The sequence below is a fragment of the Artemia franciscana genome, unplaced genomic scaffold, assembly GCF_032884065.1.
Source record: "Artemia franciscana unplaced genomic scaffold, ASM3288406v1 PGA_scaffold_47, whole genome shotgun sequence".
Lineage (NCBI taxonomy): Eukaryota > Metazoa > Arthropoda > Branchiopoda > Anostraca > Artemiidae > Artemia > Artemia franciscana.
The window spans coordinates 1,040,677-1,068,409 of record NW_027062688.1 but is presented as its reverse complement, the minus strand read 5'-3'; the positions used below and the strand labels follow the sequence as shown (position 1 = coordinate 1,068,409).

General features: G+C 34.8%; 1 protein-coding gene across 5 annotated transcripts in view; it reads left to right on the top strand.

Moving 5' to 3' along the window:
• LOC136041872 (disabled homolog 2-interacting protein-like) overlaps window positions 1-27,733 on the top strand; it is a 173,786-nt gene that overhangs the window by 34,935 nt on the left and 111,118 nt on the right. Inside the window, exons 1-2 of one of the 5 annotated variants that reach the window (XM_065726658.1) lie at window positions 8,311-8,438; window positions 11,773-12,479. The exons of 1 other annotated variant lie outside the window; for it this stretch is intronic. In XM_065726658.1, coding sequence (XP_065582730.1) covers window positions 11,960-12,479 — 520 coding nt within the window. In that variant the 5' untranslated portion in view covers window positions 8,311-8,438; window positions 11,773-11,959. Of the gene's footprint in view, window positions 1-8,310; window positions 8,439-10,902; window positions 12,480-27,733 lie in introns of those variants that run through there. 3 more of the 5 variants (XM_065726659.1, XM_065726657.1, XM_065726660.1) reach the window with 3 other exon arrangements.

The window sequence follows — 27,733 nt, the reverse complement described above, 5'->3', positions numbered from 1 at the left end:
CGATAATTCCGACATTCACTCTTGTCACCTTTCTTATACAGTGGTTTAATTAAGGTTTTCCTAAAATCATTGGGTACTTCCCCTTTTTCAAAAATCATGTTCATAATCTTCAGTAGCTTATTCCTAACCTCAGAGCCACCATATTTAAGGAACTCATTAATCATACTATCAGCACCTGGGGCCTTATTATTTTTTAATCCTTCTAGTACTGTCGCTAATTCTTCCTCACTAAACAAATCTTCCTTCACATCCAAGGTATCACAAACTTTTTCATTTTCATCTATATCTTTTCCTGCAACTGTATCTCGGTTTAGCACATTCTCAAAATGTTCCACCCATCTTTCTTTAACTTTTTCCTTATCACTAATTGTGACCCCATTTCTATCTTTAACTGGGACTAGTCCGGATCGGCTACTCCCTTTCAATTTATTAACATGCCAGTATAATATTTTACTATTATGCCGTCTAGCCGCATCTTCCAGATCCTCAGCAATTTTATCCATCGCCTCCATTTCACATCTCCTTAGTTCATATTTTAATGCTTTCTCCACTTTCTTTACATTCCTTTTGTTTTCATACGACCTATCGCTCAGATAATTCTTATACAAACCCCTTCTACTCTCTATTAAACCTAAAGCTTTTTCACTAATATTCCTAGTTGCTGTCTTAGCACTCTTCCCTAGGACACCATCAGCAACTTCACAAATTGTTTTTCTGAAATTATTCCATCCATCTTCCACATTGTCAAATTTTAAACCCTCAAGTTTAGTACTCAACTGTTCCTGGAATTTTTTTCTCAAATTTTCATCCTGAAGTCTACCAACATCATAACTTTCCGGGAGGGAGTTACTCTTCCGAAATTTCAGCTTTAAATTAACCTTAGACACTACTAGATGGTGATCTTTACTTTTAACATCAATAACGGCACTCCTATACACCCTAGTATCTTGTATTGATCCTGCTAGTCTTCTGTTTACAATAACATAATCAATAAGGTTTGCTGTCTTACCATCACGTGAATACCATGTCAACTTATGGGCCATTTTGTGACCAAACACCGTATTGGTTATAACTAGGTTGTTATACCTACAAAATTGCAAAAGCCTATAGCCATTACTGTTTTCTTTTCCTACACCAAAATTACCTAGGCTAGGATACCATCTATCCCTATTTCTACCAACCTGGGCATTAAAATCTCCTAGCAAAAACACCATATTTCTACCTGGTACCCTGTCTATTTGCTCCTGTAACTGTAAGTAAAATTCATCTGAGTCACTAGTATCTCCATCAGTTGGTTCAATGGGGGCATATACTACTATAACTGATACCCTAAACTTTTTAGTCATAAAATGAGCAATTAGTATTCTATTATTAATACCTTCCCAGCCTAAACAAGACTTAGCAGCTTCCTTATTCATCATGAGCCCTACTCCCTGTCTATGTACCCCATCCTTCCTTCCTGAGTAAACAAATTCTATGTCACCTAATTTCATGCTTCCTACCCCTGGGATATGAGTTTCTGAAACTCCTAATAAATCCAGTTCAAACCGTCTGAATTCGTCAGTCAAAATGTCGATGCGATAGTCATTTTTTAACGTCGTAACATTCCAAGTTCCAATTTTCATGTTCTTTAAATCTTTGAAATTATTTTGGCCTCAAGAAAAGCAGTGATCCCGGATACCAGTGCAGGATGGGGACCAACATATCTTCTCAAGTCTACACCGAAGCGCTTAAGCCGGCTTAGAACCGGACAGCAAGAAGTCCCTGGGACCTCCAGTAAGTTGGAGGCTTTGTGCAATCCTGGGCCCATCTTGGTCACAACATGGTTTTCAGCACTTGGCGATGCTCTTCTATCAACAAGAGTCGAAATCCTGCACAGACAGTCCCAAGCCTATTACCTCCGACTCATTATATATTCATGCCTACAAATATTATGCTACTACGGGGAGGCAGCCCATAGTAGATAAATTAGCTAGGAAGAGGTTTTTCAGCCCGAAAACGCCCATCAAAACAAACCAAGCCCAGAAAATTATCCAATAATCAGAATCCCGTACAAGTGCTGTGTTGTTTACTAGGCTATAATTTCCTCGAGGGGCGCCACTCCTCAAGTGGAAAAAATTGACCGCAAGTTTCCCAGTCTTGCAGGTACCCCGAAAGGGTCGAGGCAGCCCTTTACAGAGGCCGTTGTCCATAAATCTGGATCTTACGCCCTGCCGCAGTTGTCCTCCTATAGAGGATCCTCCCACGTGGTGTTCTGCTTCACCATGCAATTTAACCCATTACTGGGAGAAGGTTTGTAACTCATCTGACGCGTGAACACGGCAGTTGGCCCTGCTGAGTGTACATTTGAGGGGCCTTCTTCCTCCTCCACCTGAAATTATGACCCCCAGGGGAGGGTTTCCCAGTTTCTATTATGGGCCCCACTGGGACAAGGTCCTACTTGGCCTAAGCCTCCTATGGAGCTACTCTACCTATCTATAGGGCTTACATAAATACATATATATATATATATACATATATATACATATACATATACATATGTATTAACGTCTGAGCAAAAAGACATTTATGATACGATAATGCATTGTGTCGATAACAAAGTTGGAGAAATCCTCCCCTGGGATGCACCAGGTGGTACTGATAAAACGTTTATGACAAAACCGACTCCGGCATCAATGCTTAAAGGGGAAGATCAATTTACCAAAAGGCAATATACGCATGCTATGGCTAATATTACTACTGCTACCACTTCTACATTAACTACTGCTACTGCTACTTCAACAACTAATTCTATAGCAACTACTTGTAAGGTTAAGAGCATTAAGATAAAAATTTAAAGAATTATACTAATATAAAGGCAATCAAAAGGACGTATCCGCAATGAAAAAGTAACGACTAATTGCATTAAATTGAAACTTCCGGGACATGATGAGAGGAAGGTTTAAGTGACCAAAAAGCAATGTGTTAATACTACTTTTGTTACCAGTACTAGTGCTATTACTGCTAATACTACTTCTATTATTACTAATACAACTACTCTGACTACAGCTATTACAACTTTTTCTAAAAGTGGGTGAAATTTTCAGGGAATTATGAGGGTCAAATATAAGCTGAATCATAATACACCGTCTGTATAAACGTGGTTGAAAGGGCGTATCTGCAAAAATTTGATAACAGTTTTATTAGTTGAAAATCACAGGACTTGTTGCGGGGGGTGTTGAACTAACCAAGAGACATTATTTGCATCCTATTGCACTTGTTTCTGCTTATACTAGTACTTCTCCTACTATTATTACTGCTGATGTTACTGCTACTACTGCCACTAATTGTAAGACTACCTCTATTAATTTTACTGAAACTACTACTACTGCTACTACTATTACTGCTGGTACTTTTACTGCTGCTACTAAATCTAAGGGCATTAAGCCAAAACATTTGGGAAACATTGAAACTGTATTGAACTAATCTGAAAATCATTATGCCCCAACAGATTGTCAAGAGGACGTATCAGCAATGCTTCAGAAATGGCTGATTGTATTAAATCAAAACTTTAAGCATGTGTTGAACGGGATGTTGAAGAAACCAAAGGCGCTATATGCATACTTCTGCTAATGCTACTACTGCTATTACGACTATAGCTACTACGCTAGCTAAGGGTATTAATATGAAACTTTGGAGGGCTATTTAGGCAAATATTGAACTAAATCACAACAAACTATGTGTATGTAGATTTTCAAAAGGTAAAATCTCAAGAACGGCTTACATTTTTAGGTTAGACAATTAAGAGTTGAACAAGCCATAAGGCACTATGTATGTATTATTATTACTACTAGTACATTTACTTTAACTAATAGCTCTGTGGGTACTAAAGGGAAATTTTCAAGGAACGTTTCAATTAGACGAAAAACTATATATATATATATATATATATATATATATATATATATATATATATATATATATATATATATATATATATATATATACATATATATATATATATATACTAGCTGTTGGGGTGGCGCTTCGCGCCACCCCAACACCTAGTTGGTGGGGTGCTTCGCACCCCCCCAAGCCCCCCCGCGCGCGTAAGTCGTTACGCGCCATATTAGTTACGCGCCATTGTAGTTGTGTCCCTGTGTCCCACCTGTGAATATAGATAGATTTATATATGTGTTTCAAAGTACTAAAAAATTGCGAATATACAACATTTTTGGCTTTCCCACTACTGGGAGCTTTCCGTTTCCAATTGCCAGCAATTGATCTGAAAATGTTTGACCAGAGTCGTCGTTTTGCAATCGGACACGCATATTTGTAGTTAATTTTAATATTTTTACGTGTGCCCATAAATTAGAATTTTTCAGGCAAGCATTCATTTCGTCTGCAGGAGTTAAACTACGTAAAAATTGCGAATATACAACATTCTTGGCTTTCCCATTGTCTGTGCATATACAAAGCCGCATGCACTAGTAATGACGTCATATGCAAACGCTCTTTTTACAAACAAACAAACATGCATACACACAACTCGTTTTTATATAGATAGATAGATAGGTAGATACAATACAAATTAACTGCGTAAAACTTGCGAATATACAACATTTTTCGCTGTCCAATTGTCGCTGCATATAAATAGATTGTCAGGTTTACCGACCCTCGAACATGCAACGCAAAATTGTCCATGGGAAAAACAATCAGTATTAAGATCTATACCACATTTTTCTAATGATTGACCTTGAGCTTTGTTAATGGTGATTGCAAATGCTAATCGAATTGGGAATTGCAATCTTTTAAATTGAAAAGGCAGATCCGTTGGAATCATGGGAATGCGAGGAATAAGAACAGCCTCACCCTCAAAAGGCCCTGTCAAGATTGTGGCCTCTATTATTTTTTTTACGGCAAGTCGCGTGCCATTGCAAAGCTTTGGTGGGTTGATATTTCTTAAAAGTATTATTGGTACGCCTATTTTAGTTGTAGCACGTGTGGTGGAAACCCTGGAAGATCTATGGAATTTAAAAATTCAGATGGATAATTGACCGCTTCATTTGGTTCCAAAACTGTGTCGACTGACTTGTAAAGGACTGCCGGGTCTCGAATCTTGGTCAAAACAATATTGTTGATTTCGTGGACGTCTATATTTTTGGGTGCGAGAATCGCTCTTTCACTTAGCCATTTATTATTTTTATAATTTTTTAGAATATTCGGAAATACTTTTTCAATCAATTAATTTTTGGACGTCACTAAATTACAGAAATCAGCAGGTAGTTGTATACGTCCTGAAATTGAGTCTATCGTATCATAAATGTCTTTTTGTTCCGACGTTAACTTGGAAATGTTATTTTGTACATACGACAATAGATCATTCGTACTGTACTTTTTTCACGATCCAATTCTACACATGTCGAAACAGCAGCGATACGGTTAGGTGAAGGCATTCCCAAATCCTGAAGAGGTTTGTTTGCCATACGTACGCACAAATCTTCTATAATAACTAAAGTGTAGTTATAAATTTCTGATGTAAAATCAAAAGTCATATCTGATGTCTCTAACTGTTTTCGATGGAGTATATCTTCGGACATTTTTGACTTATATTTTTCCCATAACTCTGTAGGAGCTGATGGAGAGCAAGTTGTTAAAATGATGCCAAACAATGCACGAATTTGACTTGGGGTTGACGTTTCGCACTAATGGGGAATATGGAACAACCCACTGGTTATCTACTTCGATGGTGGTACCGTTGCCATTGTAGGTTCTTCAGTCATTTTACAATTAGAAATTTCTCTTTCAACGGTCTTCTTACAATTAAAAATTTGTCTTTGAACGATATTCTTAAATACCTGTGTCCTGGTCGTCATTTATATTCCCTGTGTCCCGGCCGTCATTTGTGTCCCGGTATCCCAGTCTGTAATTTCTCTTTGAGTGTCCCGGTCGTTATTTATATTCCCTCTGTCCCGGTCGTCATTTGTGTCCCGGTCTGTAATTTCTCTTTGAGTGTTTTTTCTTTTTAGTATTTTTTAGTTTTTTACATTTTTTCTTTTTTCAGTTTTCTTTTTCTTCTTTATTTTTCAGCTTCACTATGAAATACATATCGCCGAACCTTTGTTTTTTAACTAAAATCTGGTAGGCATTGATGACCTTATCCGAGTCAAAATCCCAAACCCAATCATCATCGCTATCATTTTCAGTTTTGATATGTTTTGACTCTCGCTGTCCAGGTGGATCTTCATCTAACTGCGCGGTTTTGCGTTCTTTAGCCTCAAGCCTGTTTCCTTGCTGTTCTTTTGATTCCTCGGCACGCTTTCTTTTCTGACTTTCTCTATCAGCAGCAAGTTTTTTGGCATAGACTCTTTCAGCATCTTCATCGGCTTTTGCCATTGTACGTTCATCAGTCATTTTAAACTTAAACATTAATAGATTTCTACGTGAACATATATGTCTTAAATATCTTTAATGACGTCACCGTCATAGCAAAAATGACGACAACTAACTTCATGACGTCAGCTGACACAGAAACATGACGTCACCTGATCCACAGACAGACACACAGACAGACAACTTATTTTTATATATATAGATAGATATATATATATATATATAAAATGACATATACGTAATATTATAGGCAGCACCAATCCATGATAGCTAGCAATATCACTGAAACTTTAAACGGAACTAATTTGATTGGAAATTAATTGTTCTAGTGGCCTTTTTAAGCATCAAAGTGACTGGAGGACAAGCAGCAGTCCTATGTCTCAGAGTGCAGCAGCTATGTCTCTTGGAATATTGGGTATACCAACCCTCCACGGTCATGAAATGTATCCATTATGGTTTAAAACTATATTAAAAGGTACTGTCTATATGGTTGCCAAAGGAACCTCAGCAATATCTCAAGAAGAGATTGGGGTATTAAGTTGAAACTTTTCGGTTTATAATCATTGCTTATTTCGCTTTTACAATTTAAGAAAATCAAATAGTGTAAGCGTATTAAGAAAATCAAAGAGCATAGAAGGAATTTTTTGGAAAATGTAATAACTTCATTTTTCCGGTCAACTTGAGGAGGCATACAACTGAATTAAACAATTATATTTGTGTTACGATTAAAATTTGCTGAAAATGTTTTTTCAATATACAAATAGCAAGCCAAACATGCGTTCTTACAGAAGAAACATAAAATACATTAATTAATACATAAAATACATTAATACATAAAATACAGCTTCATTAAACCAAAAATGAGCAGAAATGAAGTCAAACAATTTTCCGAGCGTAGCACCACCACAAATGACCATCAATAAATAAATGAAACCCAAAACGAACCGAAATTAAAAATAATTACCGAGTCAAACTCAAAACGAGAAAAATTAACGTGAGTAATGTTGACAACTCCCACACCTTGCTAAGACCAGAACTGAAGTTGCACCATCCGAAATCTATACCCCTTTTGAAGGAAGGACAATAAAAGACAAAACAAAACCGTTTAATCATTTGAGTCCCCGACCATCACTGTTTCAAATATGAATGGGTGCTATTTCAATTTTGCACCGTATCCATCCTTATTGTGTCAGACGTAGCTCCAATTTGTATAGTTATTCGTCTTTTTGTGTCGTACGAACAAAGGGTGTCGATTCGGAGGTTCCTCCCAAATTTTTTTTTCCCACCAGAAATTCTAAATAAGGTAATCTTTAAAATTTAGTAGGTTGGGGCAAGAAGATTTACAGTTTTTTTAAACCCTTGAGGGGAGTAATTTAATCCTTCATGGTGACCATGATAAAAAATTTTTGAGCTACATTCTCGGTTCAAAAAAAGTAAGTTACTAAAAAGTAACTTTTCATAACTCGTCGTTCTAACTGACGTTTTGAAGTAGCTGGCACAACAACAACAAAAAACGGAAATGGATTTGTATTTGCGTCTCCTGAACGGAGTAAGAGGGGTCATTTCACAAAAATGGAAGGAAAGGGAAAAATGTATTTTTCAATATCAACGTTTGGATTTTTCGTTTTTATTTTCATTTAAAATAAAAATGCTGTTATTTTCATGAGGAATTCTAAGAAAAAAAGATAATTTCTGAAGTCTGAGAAGTTGGAGCAAGAGGATCTACATTTTTTCTCCCACAACTGTAGGTCAGATACTTGAGGGGAGTACCTAAAGTCTTTATCGTCATCATAACAAATTGGCCAGGATTTGAATAGTTTTTTATTGATACCTTTTCATTACCCTCTATGAGTTTAAAAACTTAACGTAGACTACCGAGTAACTACGCTTTAAGGCAAAATAGCTTTTAGCAATTCAAGTTCCGCATAACAGTTGGTACTTTAGTTCAGTGTCAAACTGTCAAGCAGGATATGTGTTTGAGGTGATAGAGATTTGGCTCTTTGTGCCTTTTCGTCGTTGGCTCTTGGCCAAAGAGTTAAATTTTTCAGAGTGAACTACAAAATTTGGTCAGTCAATAAGCAAGTGTGCAACTTCTAAGAAGTTATAAGAATTTTTTTTAATGCATCATCGATTTACTAAATGCTTAGTATTTACGCCTAAGATCGTTTGTTGTAAAATACAGACTGAAAACACAAGACAGTTTATATAATAAAACAGTTTTCTACATTGATGGGATTTGCGACCAAATATCAAACAGTTCGTGGTAACGAACTGTAGTAAGGAGCGACCCGGCTCAATAGTAAACGAAACTCTAAAAAACGGAATTTAGATGCTAAAAGATACATCAAAAGAATCAGATTTTTATTCTGATTCTAAATATATAAGTTTCATCAAATTTAGTCTTTGTCATCAAAAGTTACGAGCCTGAGAAAATTTGCCTTATTTTGGAAAATAGGGGGAAACACCCCCTAAAAGTCATAGAATCTTAACGAAAATCACACCATCGCATTCGGCGTATCAGAGAACCCCTGTAGTAGAAATTTCAAGCTCCTGGCTATAAAACTGTGGAATTTTGTATTTTTTGCCAGAAGACAAATCACGGGTGCGTGTTTATTTGTTTGTTTTTTTTTGTTTTTTTTTTCCAGGGGTCATCGTATCGACCAAGTGGTCCTAGAATGTCACAAGAGGGCTTATTCTAACGGAAATGAAAAGTTCTAGTGCCCTTTTTAAGTCACCAAAAAATTTGAGGGTACCTAGGCCCCCTCCCACGCTCATTTTTTCCCAAAGTCAACGGATCAAAATTTTGAGATAGCCATTTTGTTTCACATAATCGAAAACCATAATAACTATGTCTTTAAGAATGACTTACTCCCCCATAATCCCTGGGGGAGGGGCTGCAATTTACAAACCTTGACCAGTGTTTACATACAGTAATGGTTATTGGGAAGTGTACAGACGTTTTCAGGGGGCTGTTTTGGTTTAAGGGGTGGGGTTGAGGGGAAGGGGCTACGTGGGAGGATCTTTCCTTCGAGGAATATGTCATGGGGGAAGAAAAATTCAATGAAAAGGGCGCAGGATTTTCTAACATTACTATAAAAAAAAACAAAGAAAAAATAAACATGAAAACGTTTTTTCAATTGAAAGTAAGGAGTAGCATTGAAACGTAACACTAACAGAGATTATTACGCATATGAGGGGTTCTAAAAATACTTTAGCATAAAGAGCAAGGTATTTAGGAGGAGATTAATACCTCGCTCTTTATGCTAAAGTATTTTTAGTAATTTCAACTATTTATTCTGCGGCCTTTCTAATTCAGGGGTCATTCTTAAAGAATTGGGACAAAACTTACGATTTAGTGTAAAGAGCGAGGTAATGACGAGGGTACAAACCCCCTAGTAAACATAATAAAAATATAAGAATATAAAAGTGTGTTACGTAAGCTGGAACGTACGCAGGGTGGGGGCCTTCGGGCCCGCCCCCAAAAAAACTTTTTGAAATGTTTAATTTCCCCATGGTTTCTTGGGATTTCTGGCAAAAGTAGGACATTTATTAAGAATCTAGATATATGTGTGAAGCCTTTTTTGGGGATTTTACAGCATGCCATTATCCGGTCAAGTCACTGCCCAATTATTAACCCATTTTCTGTCTAACTTTTTGCCCTCTTTGAAGTAATTAGCAATTGTGCTGTTATTTTTTTTTGTAAAGAGAGTTTGCTTTCCACAGCAAAATAGAATTATCCTATATATTAGGGCGTTTATTCCCCCCCCCCTTTCAGGATAAAGTACAGCTTTTAATGGATCAATTTTGGAGACTATCATTTTTCATTAAAATCTAAGTTTTTGCAATAAAAGAACTACCCCCCACAGAATCCATATTGCACTGTTAACCCTAAAATTTCCCTTTCAGAGGGATATAATAGATTAATCACTGGTTCTAAATCGCTATGAACATAACCTGAGCCTAAAACATACTGTTGAGGCTTCAGTCTTCTTCCCCCCCCCCCATCCGCTACAATACTACAGGATCTGTATTTTCCGATATACCTGCTTTTTGCATTACTAAATAAAAAAGTGCTACTTTATATCTGCTTTTTCGAAGGTTTTGCCCCCCCCCCCGAAAAAAATTCCTGCGTACGTGCCTGTACGTAAGTTAATTCTTAAGTTACGTATATTTTTTACTAATAAAAACGTTCGTTAAAAATTAAAATTTCTAGTTAGATTTTTAAGTAACCGAGAAATTGGAGGGCAACTAGGCCTCCTTCCCCACCCCTTATTTCACAAAATCGTCTGATCAAAACTAAGAGAAAGCCATTTAGCCAAAAAAAGAATTAATATACAAATTTCATTTTAATAATTTATGTGCGGAGAGCCAAAATCAAACATGCATTAATTCAAAAACGTTCAGAAATTAAATAAAAAAAACTAGTTTTTTTAACTGAAAGTAAGGAGCGACATTAAAACTTAAAACGAACAGAAATTACTCCGTATATGAAATGGGTTGTCCCCTCTGCAATCCCTCGCTCTTTACGCTAAAGTTTGACTCTTTGCCACAATTCTACTTTTTAAAACAATTAAAAGCTTTAGCGTAAAGAGCGAGGGATTGCGGAGGGGACAACCCATTTCATATACGGAGTAATTTCTGTTTGTTTTAAGTTTTAATGTCGCTCCTTACTTTCAGTTAAAAAAACTAGTTTTTTTTTATTTAATTATTGCCAGTGTCAAATCTAAATCAGTTCGGGGTTTCATGGTGGTCTATGCCTCATCTAAAACAGAAATAATAAATATAAGCATTCAAGTTCTAAATCACCAATAAACTTCCAGATATAAAGGTAACTCCTGGGAGAAAATCGGACCCCCTCCCTAATGGGACCAAATATTTCTATATGTTAGATACAGCTTCAATAATATACTTATTGTAATGAAGATTATATTTGTCAATTTTTCATATTTTTCTACTTTTCTAAATATTTATAAAATTAAATATATGTCCGGTTGATCTCAACTCGTTTGCTTTTGACAGGATGACAAAAACACGTCAAAAAAATAACTCCATTCATACCAGGAACATCCATTCAGTGAAATGGTAGGGGGGGGGGGTGTCTTTTTCAAAATCTATGGAGTTGATTTAAAACACGCAAAAAAAGTATTTTTAAGGGTCTAGAGGTTGATTGTTCACCCGTTTGACGCCCTTGGTTCATGCAATAAAATAAGATGGAAATGTTATTGGGTTTATGTTTGGCAGCATTCGGATGGATGGAGTATAATGTAACAAAAACAACCATTATTATATTAGACATGAGTAACAGGGGGGGAATCGAATGAAAGTGCTCTTTTGTTTTATTATTGTTGTATTTTCTTCAAAAGGGGGTATACACCAATAATACTTTTATTTTTAACTCAGAAACCACACTACTGGTATTATGTGAATTAACAAAAAATTATTTTGACATTTAATCTTATAATCGTCATTTAAAGCATTGAAGATGTGACAAGTGTTTCGCCTGAGAAGCAAAATCTTTTGAAAAGACCAAATAAGTGTAAACTCAAATAGACACTGACGTATTTGGAACTACCGATTGTATACAAAAATGGCTGATAAATCAGATGGGGCTTATAAAAAGTCTCTTCTTTGTCGGAGTCCATCAGATTCGACAACCCTACGAGCGTCGGGCAGCAGACTTGACGATAAAGTTAAAAATTGTAAAAGCCAGGTTCATCTCAACATCGTGAGGAATATCAGATCACCGTTAAGCTTTAGGAAGACTTTTGACACTGTAAAAAGGAATCATGTGCCTCCAGGTGGATCGCACCGAATGTGTCACCAGAAAGTTCTTTCGCAAACATTGTCAAAATCTAGTGAATGTGATTGTAATAAACTCCAAAACTCTAAAGGAGTAGGGCTTATAAACAAGCCAGTGTGGAAAACCGTGCTAGAAAAAACAGTGAATAAAGAAATGGAGAAAATAGATATCAGGAAGGTAATAGAGACTACAGATAAGCAGAGATCAAGAGCGAATTTAAAGGAAATACAAAGAGGAGCAATATTTTATGTCTCTTTTGGGAGAAAACGAAAGGAAAGTTCAAGCGACGATGAATATTCAGGTAACGGTAATACATAACAACAAAAATAGGTAGTACTGTTATCGTAATTCGAGCTTCTGGTTTTTCTAGATGTATTCTTTAGGCCAATTTATGAAAAGTAAAATTATTGTCTTACTTTTAAGACAAATGGCCTTTTTACCAGTGTTTTACGAGTGATTTACAAGGTGGTGACACTTTTTAGGTGGAAGGGCTAAGTACCGCTCATTCTTGCTATGCCTGTACTATGTCTTATTCTTAGATGCAAAAACAGTTGTAATTTGTAGTGTTTTACACAGAAATTGTATTTGTCTTATCTTCAATGAGAGAGAAAAACCTTTATACAAACAGGTTGATTGTTAATGACGTCGAAACACTGAAAATATATAAGTTTTTAATAATTCCTTTTAAGGCATGTTAATTGCTAATTCAAATTCGTTGTAATATAGATAGGAGATTAACGGCAATGTGCGTTTCGGGTTTATGCTACTGCTATTGGACGGACAATTGCTTGTGGAAAGTAATTTTGGGGGGCCTCGGTCTTGCGACATTAAAGATTTTATTCCAAAAGTTTGATCTTCTATATCTTCTAAATATTTCGGTAAAATTCTAGTTAATTGACTTCATACCAGTCTAGTTTAACCTGTTGTTGACTAAATACTATAGCAACCAACTATTATTTTAGGTACTTGTGTATTATTCAGAACACACTCAATAATTGAAGTTTGGTTCTTTCGTGAAACAAACTGCGATGCAGGTGCATTTTATGAAAAAATCCGGTTTGGTAGCCACAAGGACAAAACTCAAAGACAAACGTAACTTTGTAACTTTACAATTTTCCTAATAAAGTACTATGTTTTCATCATATTTTGTTCTATTTCATTAGCTTTATCAAAAGTTTGGGCTAGATATTTGCACATTAGAGGGTGGTGGGACGGGGTGCATTGTATCAAATCTCTAGCTTAACCTAACCACCTCTAAACATAAAATATTTAATTAAAATGTACCTGTATCGTAGTTTGTTTCACGAGGGAGCCTAACTTCACTTATTGGGTGTGTTCTGAATTATACAAAAGTACCTTATTTTATTATCAGTTGCACCGAATCGAAAAAAAATAATTTCAAAATGCAGCATGACCTAAATTTCAATCCTTTCGGCGACACTGCTCATCGCAATCAGGTTTCAGGTTTTGCAGGGCTGCTTTCAGTGGAATTATGTCCTAGTGCACCCTTCCAAATCAACCATTCGTGACTATGCACATATGTTTGCTAATTTCTTAATGTATTCTTTTTTACTTATCTTTTGTCTATAATTAGCACAAATTTTAGATAAGCAAATTCTACGTAGAACTACGAGCTATATCCAGACATTAGGGGACAAAGCAACAGATATTTAAACAGGCAGCAACACTAAAAATAGAATAAGGCTTGGTGATCACTTCAGGATGCATGTCAGCATCAGCTGGCGATTTAACGGAGTTCGTAGTAACGAAATGCAAGTAAGGAGCGATGCGGCTCAATAGTAATCCAAACTCCAAAAAACAGAATTTATATAACAATAGATACATTAAAACAATTGAATTGTATACTGATTAAAAATGTAAAAAATTCATTAAGTTTAACGTTACCCATCAAAAGTTACGAGTCTGAGAAATTTTGCTCTATTTTTTATTAAGGGGGAAACATCTCCGAGACAGTAGGCAATATTATTGAAAATGACATGATCATATTCAGCATATCACCAATCCCTACTTTAGAGGTTTTAAGCTCCTATATACAAAATTGTGGAATTTTGCACTTATTTGTCAGAAGGAAGATCAGGGATGCGTGTTTATTTGTTTGTTTGTTTTTGTTTTTCGCTCAGAGGTGATTGTATCGAACAAGTAATCTTAGAAGCTGGGGAGAGGGATTATTAGTAGTGACCTATCAACAATTTTTAAAGCAGCCCTATCCCTGCTTTTAAACACAGCGCTATCCTTGCTTTTGAACGCAGCCCTATCGCGTCATTTCCTGACAGCCAGCAGGTGTTTGTTACGTCATAGGAACTATCTTTATAAGAGATGCTGATCCCTGTTACGTAATTGGAGTTGAGGGTCACTCAATCTTGCATGACTTTATGGATTAATTGGGATTGACGCAATCTCGCGTGACATGCTAGACTTCAAGGCCTGGGGAGAACCCCCGCTTGTAGTTGAGCACGGCACACTTGTGTGTGTTGCGTAATCACGGGGGGAGGGGGAGGGGTAAATGTGGGTGTCACGTAATCTCAGGGAACAACCGGACCTGACGCAATACAATAGCGCACGTGTATAGTACACCTACGAAATAAGAAATTTTTTCTAAGAGATGCAGGTACATTTTACGTAATAGGGAATATTTTCTAGGATATAAGAGTGTCTGTTACGTAATATGGAGGTTTTAGTTTGGTTGTTACGCAATAGGGAGAGAATAATTGGTTGATACATAATAAGGTTTGGGGTGTTACGTAATATGGTTTATTAGAGTCCACTAATCAAATAGGGAAGTTATTTTTCAAGATATTTCTCTTCAAGGCCCTTCAAAACATGCTAAGACGTTTTCTAAGACATTTTTCTTCAAGACATTTTTTCTGACGTTTCGGGACCTCCCAAGACGCTTTCTAAGACATTTTTCTCAAGATGTTTTTTCAAGGCGTTTCAAGACATCCCAAGAACATTTTCTAAGACTTTTTCTTCAGGTTTTTTTCTTCAAGATTTCTTTAGTTTTTACGCAATAGGGTAATTATTACTGATAGTAATGATGACGTATTTACAAGTGACTTGTTTCTTCAGGCCCCCGTGGAGGATCTCCGCTTGTAACTGAGAAGGACACACAGGTGGGTATTACGTAATGACGGTGCACACATGGGATGTTAAATAATACTTTATGGCCTAGCAGAAGTCCAAACATTTTACTCCCTATTCAATTCTTTTTCAGATGTGGCAAATCAGTCAAAGACAAAGTTATCATTTTTTTCGCAGCTTCTACTAAACAAATATGAGAAGGTTGAACTCAAAGGGTTTCTCACTCAAAATTACGATTAGTGCATTGTTATTCATCGTAATTTGGTAAGTAAATAGGAAGATTTATTTGCAAGAGCACTATTATTTGAGAAGAAAATTAGAGAAATCATTATTCGAGGAGATTTTTTTTAGGGGGGGGGTTCAACTCTTAGGCAAGAAATACCTGGTAAACAGGGGAAAATAAAACATTTCGCGAGAAAATTAAGCATTTTGCAAAATTGGTGAGGGTTCAAATTCCTCCCCTGCGTGCGTGCCTGTGGTCTGGTCATCATTATTTGCCAGGGTAAGGTAAAAACTTTTGGAAATTATCCTAAAAATAAAAAATACATGACTTCGGGTTTATACTTCATGCAGACCCAGTCACACAAATAAAATTTAAATAATTGCTTGCATTGAAGTGACCAATTTACTTTATTCTATTTATCCATTCGGGTACATAAAAAGAACACTAAGGCTTGAGTGCTGCTTGTGCGTTTGTATATCTGAATTTGTATTCGGATAAGACAGTAATTAGACATGACAGCTACCTACACCTAGTATAATTGCATTCATACAAACGGTTCCCGTACCTCCTTGGCAACCTTCTTGGCAGCAATTTCTTGGCAGCCTTCTGTCGACAATGTCCGGTAACAGCGATTATAACTAACTAATACTTCACTGAAACGCTCAAGAACGATCCGTGTGGTTATTCCCTTGGTCCAATTCATGTATTCTCAAGAGCTCAGATTTTAGTCTTTTGAGGAGAATTTTTTACTTCGGAACACAAATATGTAAAGTATTTGAAGGGACTGCAGACAGCAAGTATATATTATAGAAATAAGTTCCTGATTGTTGACTATAATAGTTTTTGCTGTATTTTTTATACCCCACAACAACAATGTTAAGTGTAGCAATCTAGAATGCAAACACGAAACAGGTTTTGTAATTATTTTGGAATTGTAGAAAAATTTTTGTCGGTTTTAAGATTTGATTAAATCAAAATATTCACCAGATTTTTTCTATCTGTTAACATAAAAACTGCCGAGTTCACTAGGCCAGGAACGTCAGGCAAACTCCATATGTTTAATATGGGAGGTATAGGAAGGCTCCGTGAGAGTTCGTCCTTTCTCAAAAGATTTTATTTTCTTTCTATGCGTTTTCTCAGGGAAGTTTTATATTCTAAAGATTTTCTTCCTTATTAAGATTCGAAAGGGCATTTCTATCCATTGGAATGGAGCCCTAGGCAGCTGTACCATCAATCTATCCCTATTATTTTGATTCGAAAAATATATTCTATGAAATAGCCTATTCGACTCATGGAGAAATCCCTGTCCCCCTTAATAGAATGATTAAGCTATCGATTACGTGTTTCTTATGACTGCAATAACTGAAATACAGAGGGAAACATCGATTAATAGAAATTGCTTACGCCTGGTATGCACCTGCATGTTAAGTAATGCTTTTATGAGTGTTATAAGATAAAATTGCTATCTGAGATGAAATAAAAAAAGGAGCATTATTATGTACAGAATATGCTGCACGTTCATACATGATCAAACGTTTTCCTTTTCCTCTTTACTACACATAATTTTGCACTTATATTAAGCATTCTTGAAAGGGCTTACTTATGTGCGTAGGCTGTTAAATGCTTAAATTGCATTAGTGAAATATATTGAAATTTCATCATGGATCAATAAATCTAAAGGATACAAAATTTTGTACATGCGAATTTTAAATATAGAATCAAACTTAAAAAGCATTATTAAAAGACAGAAAAAGCAGTTAAAACTCAACAACGGAAAAAACGTGTACAAAAACGTGACATAAGATAAATTATAAACGAAAAAAATGAAGTAAAGAAAAGTGGGGGTCCTAGTAACAATATCCAGACGGGAGGGTTGATATTAGAGGTAAATTTATGCTGTTTCTGTGAACTTTTAATAAAAATTCCACATTTCTTTGAGCGAAGACAATGCACCCCAAGTTGTCAAGCGCACATTTGAATAACGTTGTCTTTTCAATTTTCCCATAATCTCGTTAGAGGTAAATTTAAACCACATTAAGATGTTTTTGAGAGCTTTTAACGAAAATGCATCGTTTCTTTAAGCCAAGACTATGCACTTCCTGCTGATAAGAGCAAACTTGAAAAATATATTCTCTTCAAATTTTACACAAACTCGTTAGAGGTAAGTTTAAACCCTATTAAGAGCTATTTCTGTAAGATTTTAATAAAAATACCGCATTGTTTTAAGCCAAGACTATGCACCCTCACATGACAAGCGCACATTTTAATAGCGTTTTCTCTTCAAATTTCACATAATCTCGTTAGAGGTAATTTAAGCCATATTAAGATATGTTCTGAGAGCTATTAATGAAAATGCCTCGTCGACTTATAGCCAGACTATGCACCCCCTGTTGACAAGTGCAAATTTGAATAATATTTTCTCTTCAAGTTTAACATAATTTCACTAGAGGTAAACTTAAGCCCTATTAAGAGCTATTTCTGAGAGCTTTAAACGAAAATGCAACTTTTTCTAGATCCAAGACCATGCACCCCCGGTTGAAAAGCGCATATTTGAAATTTCACATTATCTTGTTAGAGGTAAATTTAAGCCACATTAAGATCTTTTTGAGGGCTTTAAATGAAAATTCATCGTTGCTTTGAGCCAAGACTATAAACTCCCGGCTGAAAAGTGCACATTTCAATAATGTTTTCCCTTCAAATTTCACATAATCTCATTAGAGTTAAATTTAAGCCAAATTAAGATATTTTGAGTGTTTTTAATGAAAATATCTTGTTTCTTTGAGTATAGACTATGCACCCATGGTTGACAAGCGTACATTTGAATAATATTTTCTCTTCAAATTTCACATAAACTCGTTAGAGGTGAATTTAAGCCACATTAAGATACTTTTTGCGGGCTTTTAATGAAAATACTTAGTCTCTTTGACTGAGCATTAACTTTCACTCTCTCCTTGGTCGAAAAATTCTCTTAACACATCTCAGCTTAACTTTAAACTCTAGAAAATGTTAATCGAAGCAATTCATGCCACCGTGGCAATATGTGGCTAGCCCACCCTAGAAAGCAATTCCAAGGGGGTTGCTATTAGAGATAAATTTAAACCTTATTAAGAGTTATATCTGAGGGATCCTAATGGTAATTCCTCATTTCATTGACTGGGTGTTAGATCACACCCACGTCACCGTCGACAAATTCATTTAACTCCTCCCACCTTAACTTTAAGCCGTAAACAATATCGGTCCAAGCAATCTACGTCACCATGGGAATATTTGGCTACCCAATGACACCCAGATGATACATATTATTATTCTTAAGACAATTTCCAGATATTATTATGACAAAATATGAGTCAAGCCCATTGTTTTATGTTCTTCACCAGCCAACCCTCCATGATACACTATGTCAATTCATGCCGCCGTGTCACACTTTGACTGGTCCCCTGGCACTCTCTCATAATTCCTAAGACATTTTCAGATATTTTCTTGATAAAAAATTATGCTTTAACGCTTTTGGCTCATGTATCTTGTGAGCAATCCCCTTCGTGATGCTCCCTCCAAAGAAAACAATTCACAACACCATGGTATTATGTGGCTGCCCCTCTTGGCACTTTTTGGCAACTGTCATCACTATTTTAGCGTTTTCTGACGTTGGAATACCCGATAGATATATTATTTTTTTATGTTATTTCCTGATATCCTCTGGCCCGCTGGCACCCTGTACCGCTGCCATATCATTCCTAAGACATTTTCAGACATTTTCTTTTTTTTAAATCAAGCATTCTATCTATTGTTTCATGTGTTCGCAACCCAACCCACCGTGATACACCATGTCAATTCATACTATCTTGTCACATCAAAAAGCCTTCTGGCACCCTCTCATAATTCCTAAGACATTTTAAAGATACTTACTTGTTAAAATTCGCGCATGAAATCCATTAATTCATGTTTTCACAACCCAACCCTCTGTGATACACCATGTCAATTTACACCACCGTGTCACACTATTATTATTATTATTATTACCCTACTAGCACACTCAACCACCCCTTCATCATTCCTAAGAAATTTTTCAGATATTTTCGTGTTAAAAATCACGCATTAAATCCATCGCTTCATATTTTCGCAACCAATCCCACTGTGATAAACCATGTCAATTTTACACCACCCTGTCATATTATTACAAACCTTTTGGCACGCTTTCATCGTTCTTAAGACATTTTCCAGATATTTTCTTGTTAAAAATCGTGCATGAAATCCATTAGTTCATGTTTTCACAACCCAACCCTCTTTGATACACCATGTCAATTTACACCACCGCGCCACACTATTACTCGCCTACTAGCACCCTCTACCACTCTTTAATCATTCCTCAGACATCTTACTGATATTTTCTTGTTAAAAAAGGTAAAGGATACGGCATTAAACTTTACAGTCCCTAACAGCGCTTCTGATCTCCGTTTCTTGGCCCTTCAGCCAGGAAGTGTAATGGGGCGTTGGGGGCCAACCATCCTGTGCTTTCACACACCCTTCCTGTTTACCTTCCCCAGTTTGCTCCAGGTACCCATTTAGAGCTGGGTCGACTCCGGCTAAGCTTACAGAGTCACGCCACTGACCCCCGTCCCAAACTGAACAATTGGGTACCCTGGGATTCGAACCCGCGTCCTCTAAGGCAAAGGATCCTGGATCCAGCGCAACAAATCACTCGGCCAGGACGGATTTTCTTGTTAAAAATCACGCATTATCTACATTGACAAGTATAATACTAAGAGATCTGAATTTGCTCCATTTCTGTCAATAGCTCGGTGCTGGGATGCTCACAAGGCTCTTATTGATAAATTTTCCTCTATCCATTTAACAAAAAGGAAACATAAATTTCATTTAGTTCAGGATTATTTCTAATTAAGCATATTTTTAATAGGGCAAAGTTACTTGTATGGTTTGTTGCTCTGGGTAATTGTGGGCCTCTCAGCTATCTTCCAGTATTAATTTAATATTAAACAATATTGAATTTTTTTTAATTTTTTCATAAAATATTGAAAGATCCTGTGCTGGCTGCTACTTTCATATTATTGTTGTGTATTTGTGTCTTTACCGTCATATTTATCTCTGTATTGTAGTGTAAGTTTGTTATTGTATCTTTGTCTAGGCATCGTTTTTCGAGCTTGTCTCCCCATGGGCGAGACAAGCACATGTATGTGTGATGAATAAATAAATGAAATGAAATAAAATGAAATTATATCCATCGCTTCCTGTTTTTGAAACCCAACCCACCGGGATACACCAAGTCAATTCACACCACGGTGCCACGCTATTACTGACATTCTTACCCCCTCTGGCACATGTCATAACTGTTAAAACATTTCTAGATATATTTTTTTCAATAAGTTCATACCTAATTCCGCTCCCCCGCTTTGACCCTCGGGTTCAACGTTTCGATGATCGATTCCACTGACTTCCACCCCGGTTCAACCAATCCCAGCTTCCACTATACCCCCTATTATTCCAACTCCAAATCTGGCCCTGGTGGCCAAGTTCAGGATTCTCCACTTCTAACCTCCTCCTCCTCCCGATTTAACAATTCTGATTCCGCTAATTCCGCTCCAACATCCGCCAATTACAGATTTTGTATGCGGCTGCCTCCTGCCACAAAAATAAGCTAAAAAAGACTATTCTTTTATGAACAGCGAAAATTTGCCACTTCCTTGCTAGATTGCAATGTTCCATGGTGATTCCCAGCCTGTGACACTGAATGGCTAGCATTCAGCATCCTCTAGTCAGGACTATCGAACGCATGGCAATTTGTCAGGCATTTTTTAAATATTTGTCAAATATTTACACTATAATAGATCCTTTAAACTTCGTGAAAAAATCTCTATTAGAGTTTTTTCTGACGATACCTAGCAATTGAGCCCAACGTTGCATAATATACCATTCCGATGGCAAACTTCCGTACATATCCTAAGAAATCACCAATTCTCTTTACAAAATAAAAAATACTTATTACAACACAAAAAATAATTCTTACAAATCAAAAAAGCATCCTAGAAAATCAAAAATTCATCCTACAAAATACAAAATACTTCTTTCAAAACAAAAAATAATTCTTACAAAACAAAAAATACATCCTGAAAAATCAAAAATTTTTAGTACAAAACAAAAATATTTCTCACAAAAAAAATAACTCTTACAAAACAAAATTATATCCTAGATAATTCTTACAAAAAAAATACATAGAAAAATTCGAGAGTGTTCTTACAAAATACGAAATACATTCCAAAAAATCAGTATTTTTCTCACAAAATACTTGTTTCAAAACAAATAATACTTCTTACAAAGAACTAAATAGTTTTTACAAAGCAAAATTCTTCTTATATCATACAAAATTCTTCTTACTAAACAAAGGATATTCTTAGAAAACAAAAATACATCCGTTAAAGATCACAAATTCCTCTTAATAAAACACAAAATACTTCTTACAAAATAAAAGATTGTCGTTTCAAAACTAAGGAAAAATCCTAAGAAATCACAAATTCTTGTCACTAAGTAGAAAAAAAATTATAAAAAATGAAAAAATATTCTAAACAATTACAGTCTGTTCTTAATATATACAAAATATATCCTAAGAGATCACAGATTATTCTTACAAAGTACAAGATACTTCTTACAAAACAATGAACAATTCTTAGAAACAAAAATATATCCTAAGAAATCACAGATTCTACTTGCAAAATACAAAATACTTCTTACAAAACACCTGTCACATCATTACAAGCCTTTTGGAAACCTCTCAACATTCTTAACACATTTTCCCAGTCATTTATCCTTTTCTTTACCATTTGTCTTTTCTTTATAGTTATATTGTAGCCTACTCCTCAATTTTTGAGGGCAATAAAGAAAATAAATAAATAAATAATCCTAAGAATCCACAAATTCTTCTTACGAAGCAAAAATAGTGCTTACAAAACGAAAAATATATCCCAAACAATCTCAAACGGTTCTTACAGAATACTTGTTACAAAACAAAAATTACTTTTTACAAAGCAACAAAACAATTAAAAAAAAAAAAAATACATCCTAAACAATCACAAACTGTTCCAACAAAATAAAAAATTCTTCTAACATCATACAAAATACTTTTTACAAAAAAATATAATTCCTACAAAACAAAAATACATCCGAAAAGATCAATAATTATTCATACAAAATACAGAATACTTGCTACAAAGCAAAAAATACTTATTATAAAACAAAAAAAAACATTTTATGAAATCATAACATTTTATAATGAAGCAAAAACAATTCTTACAAAACGAAAGTACATCTAAATAATCACAAAAAGTTCTTCAAAATTTAAAATACATCCTAAAAGTCAAAGATTGTTTTTTTCAAAATACAAAATCAGATACTTCTTAAAAAGCAACAATAATTCTTAAAAAGTAAAATACATCCTAAAAAATCACAAAATCTGTGCTCATCATAGAAAAAAACTTCTTACGAAACAAAAAATTCTTACAAAACAAAAAAACATCCCAAAACATCACGAAATCTTCATACAAAATACTTCTAACAAAACGAAAAATAATTCTTACAATGAAAAACACATCTTAAAAGATCAGAGATTGTTCTTACAAAATACATAATACTTGCTAAAAAACAAATAATATTTCCTACAAAGCAAAACAATAATTATTACAGAACAAAATACAGCCTAAGAAATCACAAGTTCTTCTTCAATCATAAAAATACATTTTATAAAACAAAAAATAATTCTTAGAAAACAAAAATACATCCTAAGAAATCAGAGATTCTTCTTACAAATTACAAAATGCTTGTTACGAAACAAAGAACACTTCTTAAAAAGCAAAAAATCATTCCTAAAAAACAAAAACATATCCTAAAACATCAGTGATTGTTCTTCCAAAATTTCACATTCCTATTTTTGCCCTCCGTCTATTTTTACTCATAGATGATGACGTGTTTCGACTATTTCGATTGTTTAGAGTTAGAGTCCTAGGAAGTGGGAATTTATCAAGATTCAAATAATTGCATACTAGTTAGGTGCACTTAGGTTCACTTAGTGTAGCGGGGCACGCTTTTGTGACAAGTATTTTGTATTTTGCTTCATGAATCTCTGATTTTCAGGATGTATTTTTGTTTTGTCAGAACTATTTTTTGTTTCGTAAGAAGTATTTCGTATGATGCAAGAAGAATTTATGATTTGCTAGGATGAATTTTTATTTTGTAAGAATTATGTTCTGCTTTGCAGGAAGTATTTTTTCTTTTGAAACAAATATTTTTGTTTTTTTAAGAATGATTTTTGTTTTGTAAGAAGTATTTTGCAACAAGAATTTGTGATCTTTTGGGATGTAATTTTTTTAAGAATTTTTTGTTTCGTAAGAAGTACTTTGTATGATGTAAGAAAAATTCGTGATTTCTTAGAATATATTTTTGTTTTGTAAGAATTAGTTTGTGCTTTGTAAGAAGTATTTTTGTTTTGTAACAAGTATTCTGTATTTTGTAGGAAGAATCTGATTTCCCAGGATGTATATTGTATTTTTAAGAACCGTTTGTGATTGCTTAGGATGTATTTTCATTTTGTAAGAATTATTTTTGCATCATAAAAACATTTTGTGGATTTCTGTTTTCTTTTAAGATTTTTGTTGTGTTTTGTAAGAAGTATTTCTTATTTTGTAAGAATAATTTGTGATGTTTTAGGATGTATTTTTGTTTATTAATTTTTTTTTTGGTTTGTAAAAAGTATTTTGTATTTGTAAGAAGATATTGTGATCTTTTGGGATAAATTTTTCCGTAAGATTTTTTTTGTTTCGTAAGAACTATTTTGTATGATGTAAGAAGTATTTGTGATTTCTTAGGATGTATTTTTTTCGTAAGAGTTAATTGTCGCTTCGTAAGATGTATTCTTTTCTTTAGTAACAAGTATTTTTTATTTCTTAGGATCAATCTCTAATTCCTTAGGATGTATTTTGTATTGTGTAAGAACCGTTTGTAACTGATTACGATGCATTTTCGTTTTGTAAGAATTTTTTTCTTGGTAAGAAAGTTTTTTAAATTCTTAGGATGTATTTTGTTTTGTAAGAAGTATTTATATTTTTTAGAATAATTAGTGATCTTTTAGGATGTGTTTAAGTTTCGTAACAATTATTTTAGTTTTGTATTAAGTATTTTGTATTTTGTAAGAATAATTTGTTATCTTTTGGGATGCATTTTTATTTTGTAAGAAAATTTTGTTTTTTTAAAAGTATTTTATATGATGTAAGGAGAATTTTTTATTTCTTTGGATGTATTTTTGTATTAGAATTATTTTTTGTTGTCTAAGAAGTATTTTTTTATAACAAGTATTGTTTTTTTTTGTAAGAAAGATCTCTGAACTTTTACGATGTATTTTTTAAGAACAATCTTCGATTTTTCAATGTACTTTCGTTTTTAAGAATTACTTAAGACGTATTTTGTTTTTTAAAAATTATTTTGTTTTGTCTTGTGCGAAATATTTTTATTTTCCAATAAGAATTCGTGATTTCTTAGCTTGTATTTTCTGCTTTGTTTTGTAATAAGTATTTTGTGTGTTGTAATATGAATTTGTGAGTTTTTAGGATGTGTGTTGGATGGTGTCATAGGGTGGTACTTTGTGCCTTGTTAGCCTTAATTGCTAAGAGTCATGAGAACAAACGCTAAAAGGGATTTCTTCATTATGTTTCAAGGATCAATTCTAGTGTAAACGATTTTTTTCAGGAAAATTCCCAAAAATTCTAATTGTGCTGTAGTGCCTGCTAGGGGGTGCCACATGCTAGCCATCCAGTATCACGGGCATCGATTTATCATGCTACATTGCAATCTAGTAGTATTCTGGCAGGTTCCAGCGGGGAGTCTTAGCAATGATGAAAGGGTGACAGGGCACTACTCACAGCAAGACATGATGGCGTGAATTGAGAAAGTGTGTCACAGGGGGTGGGCTTGCGAAAAACACGAATCAATGTATTTAAATCATATTTTTATCATGAAAATATTTGAAAAATGTCTTAGAATTGATATTATATATCATCGGGATACCTTGGGGCAGCCACATACTATCACGGTGATATGAATTACTTGGACTAATATATTCTACAGCTTACAGTTAAGGTGAGAGGTTTTAAATGAAGTTTTTGAAGATGGAGTATGAAATCTAATACCCAGTCAATGAGATGAGGTATTTTCATTAAGACTCATTGTAGATATACTCCTTATAAAGTTTCAATTAATCTCTGATAGTACCCCCTCTGAAATATGTTGCTAAGAAGGGCTTGCCGCATATCGTCACGGTGGTGGGAATTGTTCGGACTAGCATTTTTGAACTTTAACAAAAACTTGTGATTTCATAGTATTTTCGTGAGTTTAAAGTTAAGCTGATGGGTGTTAAAAGAATCTTTTTGACTGAGGGAGACTGACATTTAACATTTGAATTTTGTCAAAAAACGGGGTATTTTCATTAAGGAAGTCCTTTAAATATCTTTATGTGGCTTAAATTTACCTCTAACGAGATTATGTGAAATTTGAAGCGAAAATATTATTCAAATGAGAGCTTGTTAACCGGGGCTGTATAATCTTAGCTCAAAGAAACGAGACATTTTCCTTAAAATCCCTTAAAAATATCCTAATACGGCTTAAATTTACCTTTAATGAGATTGTTTGAAATTTGACGAGAAACTATTTTTCAAATGTGCACTTGTCAACAGGGGATTTATAGTCTTGGCTCAAAGAAGCACGGCATTTTCATTAAAAGCCCTGAATAGGACTTAAATTTACCTCTAACAAGATTATGTGAAATTTGAAGACAAAATATTATTCAAATGTGAATTTAAATGTGTATTGTGTATTGTGTAATTATGTGTAATTTTGTTTATGTTACTAAAATTTGTATGTACAAAAGTTTGTGTCCTTTGGATTTATTGATCCAGAATAAAACTTCAATATATTTCAGTAATGCAACTTGAGCCTCTTTTAGCCTATGCACATAGGTGTGCTCATTCAGGAATGCCCTCAATATAAGTGTACACGTCTATGTAGTAAAGAGAAAGAGGAAAAGGAAAAACTTTCGATCATGTATGACGGGGTAGCATATTCTAGCCATAATGATACTCTCGCTTTTATTTCATCTCTGATTGCAATAGTATCTGATAAAACTCTCTAAAGCAGTACTCAGCATGCTGGTACATACTAAGTGTAAGCAATTTCTATTATTTGTTTTCCCCTCTACATCTCAATTATTGCAGTCATAAGAAACATGTAATCAATAGCTCAATTACTCTAGTAAGCGGAACAGGGATTTCTCCATGGGTCGAATAGGCTATCTCATAGAATATATTTCCTGTTTCAAAATAATAGGAACATATTGCTGGTCCAGCTGTCTAGGGATCCATTCTCTATTAGATGGAAATGCTGCTTTGAATCCTGATTGTGACGAAAATTCTTTAGAATATAAAGGAGCCCTGAGAAAATTGTATTGAAAGAAAATGAAATTTCTTAGTGTTATTTTGCATCTCACGTATGCACCGTCATTAGGTAACCCCCATGTGTGTTCTCCTCAGTTCGTAACTCCCTATTTCGTAACAGACGCTTACATCTCCTAATAATACTCTCTATTACGCAACATGAACCTGCATCTCTTAGAAAACACTCCCTATTACGTAGATGTACTGCGTGTGATATAGCATTGCGTCGGACCCAGGTGTGCGAAGTCATTACGCAACACCCATATGTACCCTCCCCTTGTCATTGCGTAACACCCACGTGTATGCTGTGCTCATTTACAAGTGGGGGCTCCTCATCGGCCACAGAGGTCTAGCTTGTCACGTGAGATTGCTACTCCCAATAAATCCATTAAGTCATGCAAGATTGCATCCCACACAACTCAAATTACGTAACATTCACCTGCATCTCTTAGAAAACATTCCCTAAGTCGTAACAAACGCTTGCTGGTTATCATGGAATGACGGGAATGTGCTGTTTTTAAAACAAGGAATAGGGATGCGTTTGAAATTGTTGATATGTCACTACTCTGATTTGATTGGAAATCAGAAGTTCTGATGCTCTTTGTAAGTGACCAACTCCCTCCCAATTTTTTCCAAAAAAAAATTTTTTTTCCAAAAAAAAATGTTTTTTTTTTTTTTTTTTTCAGTGTTGTTGAAAAGTCCAATAACTACGCATTTGGGGATAGTATAACCCTTATGACCCCTGGGGAAAGT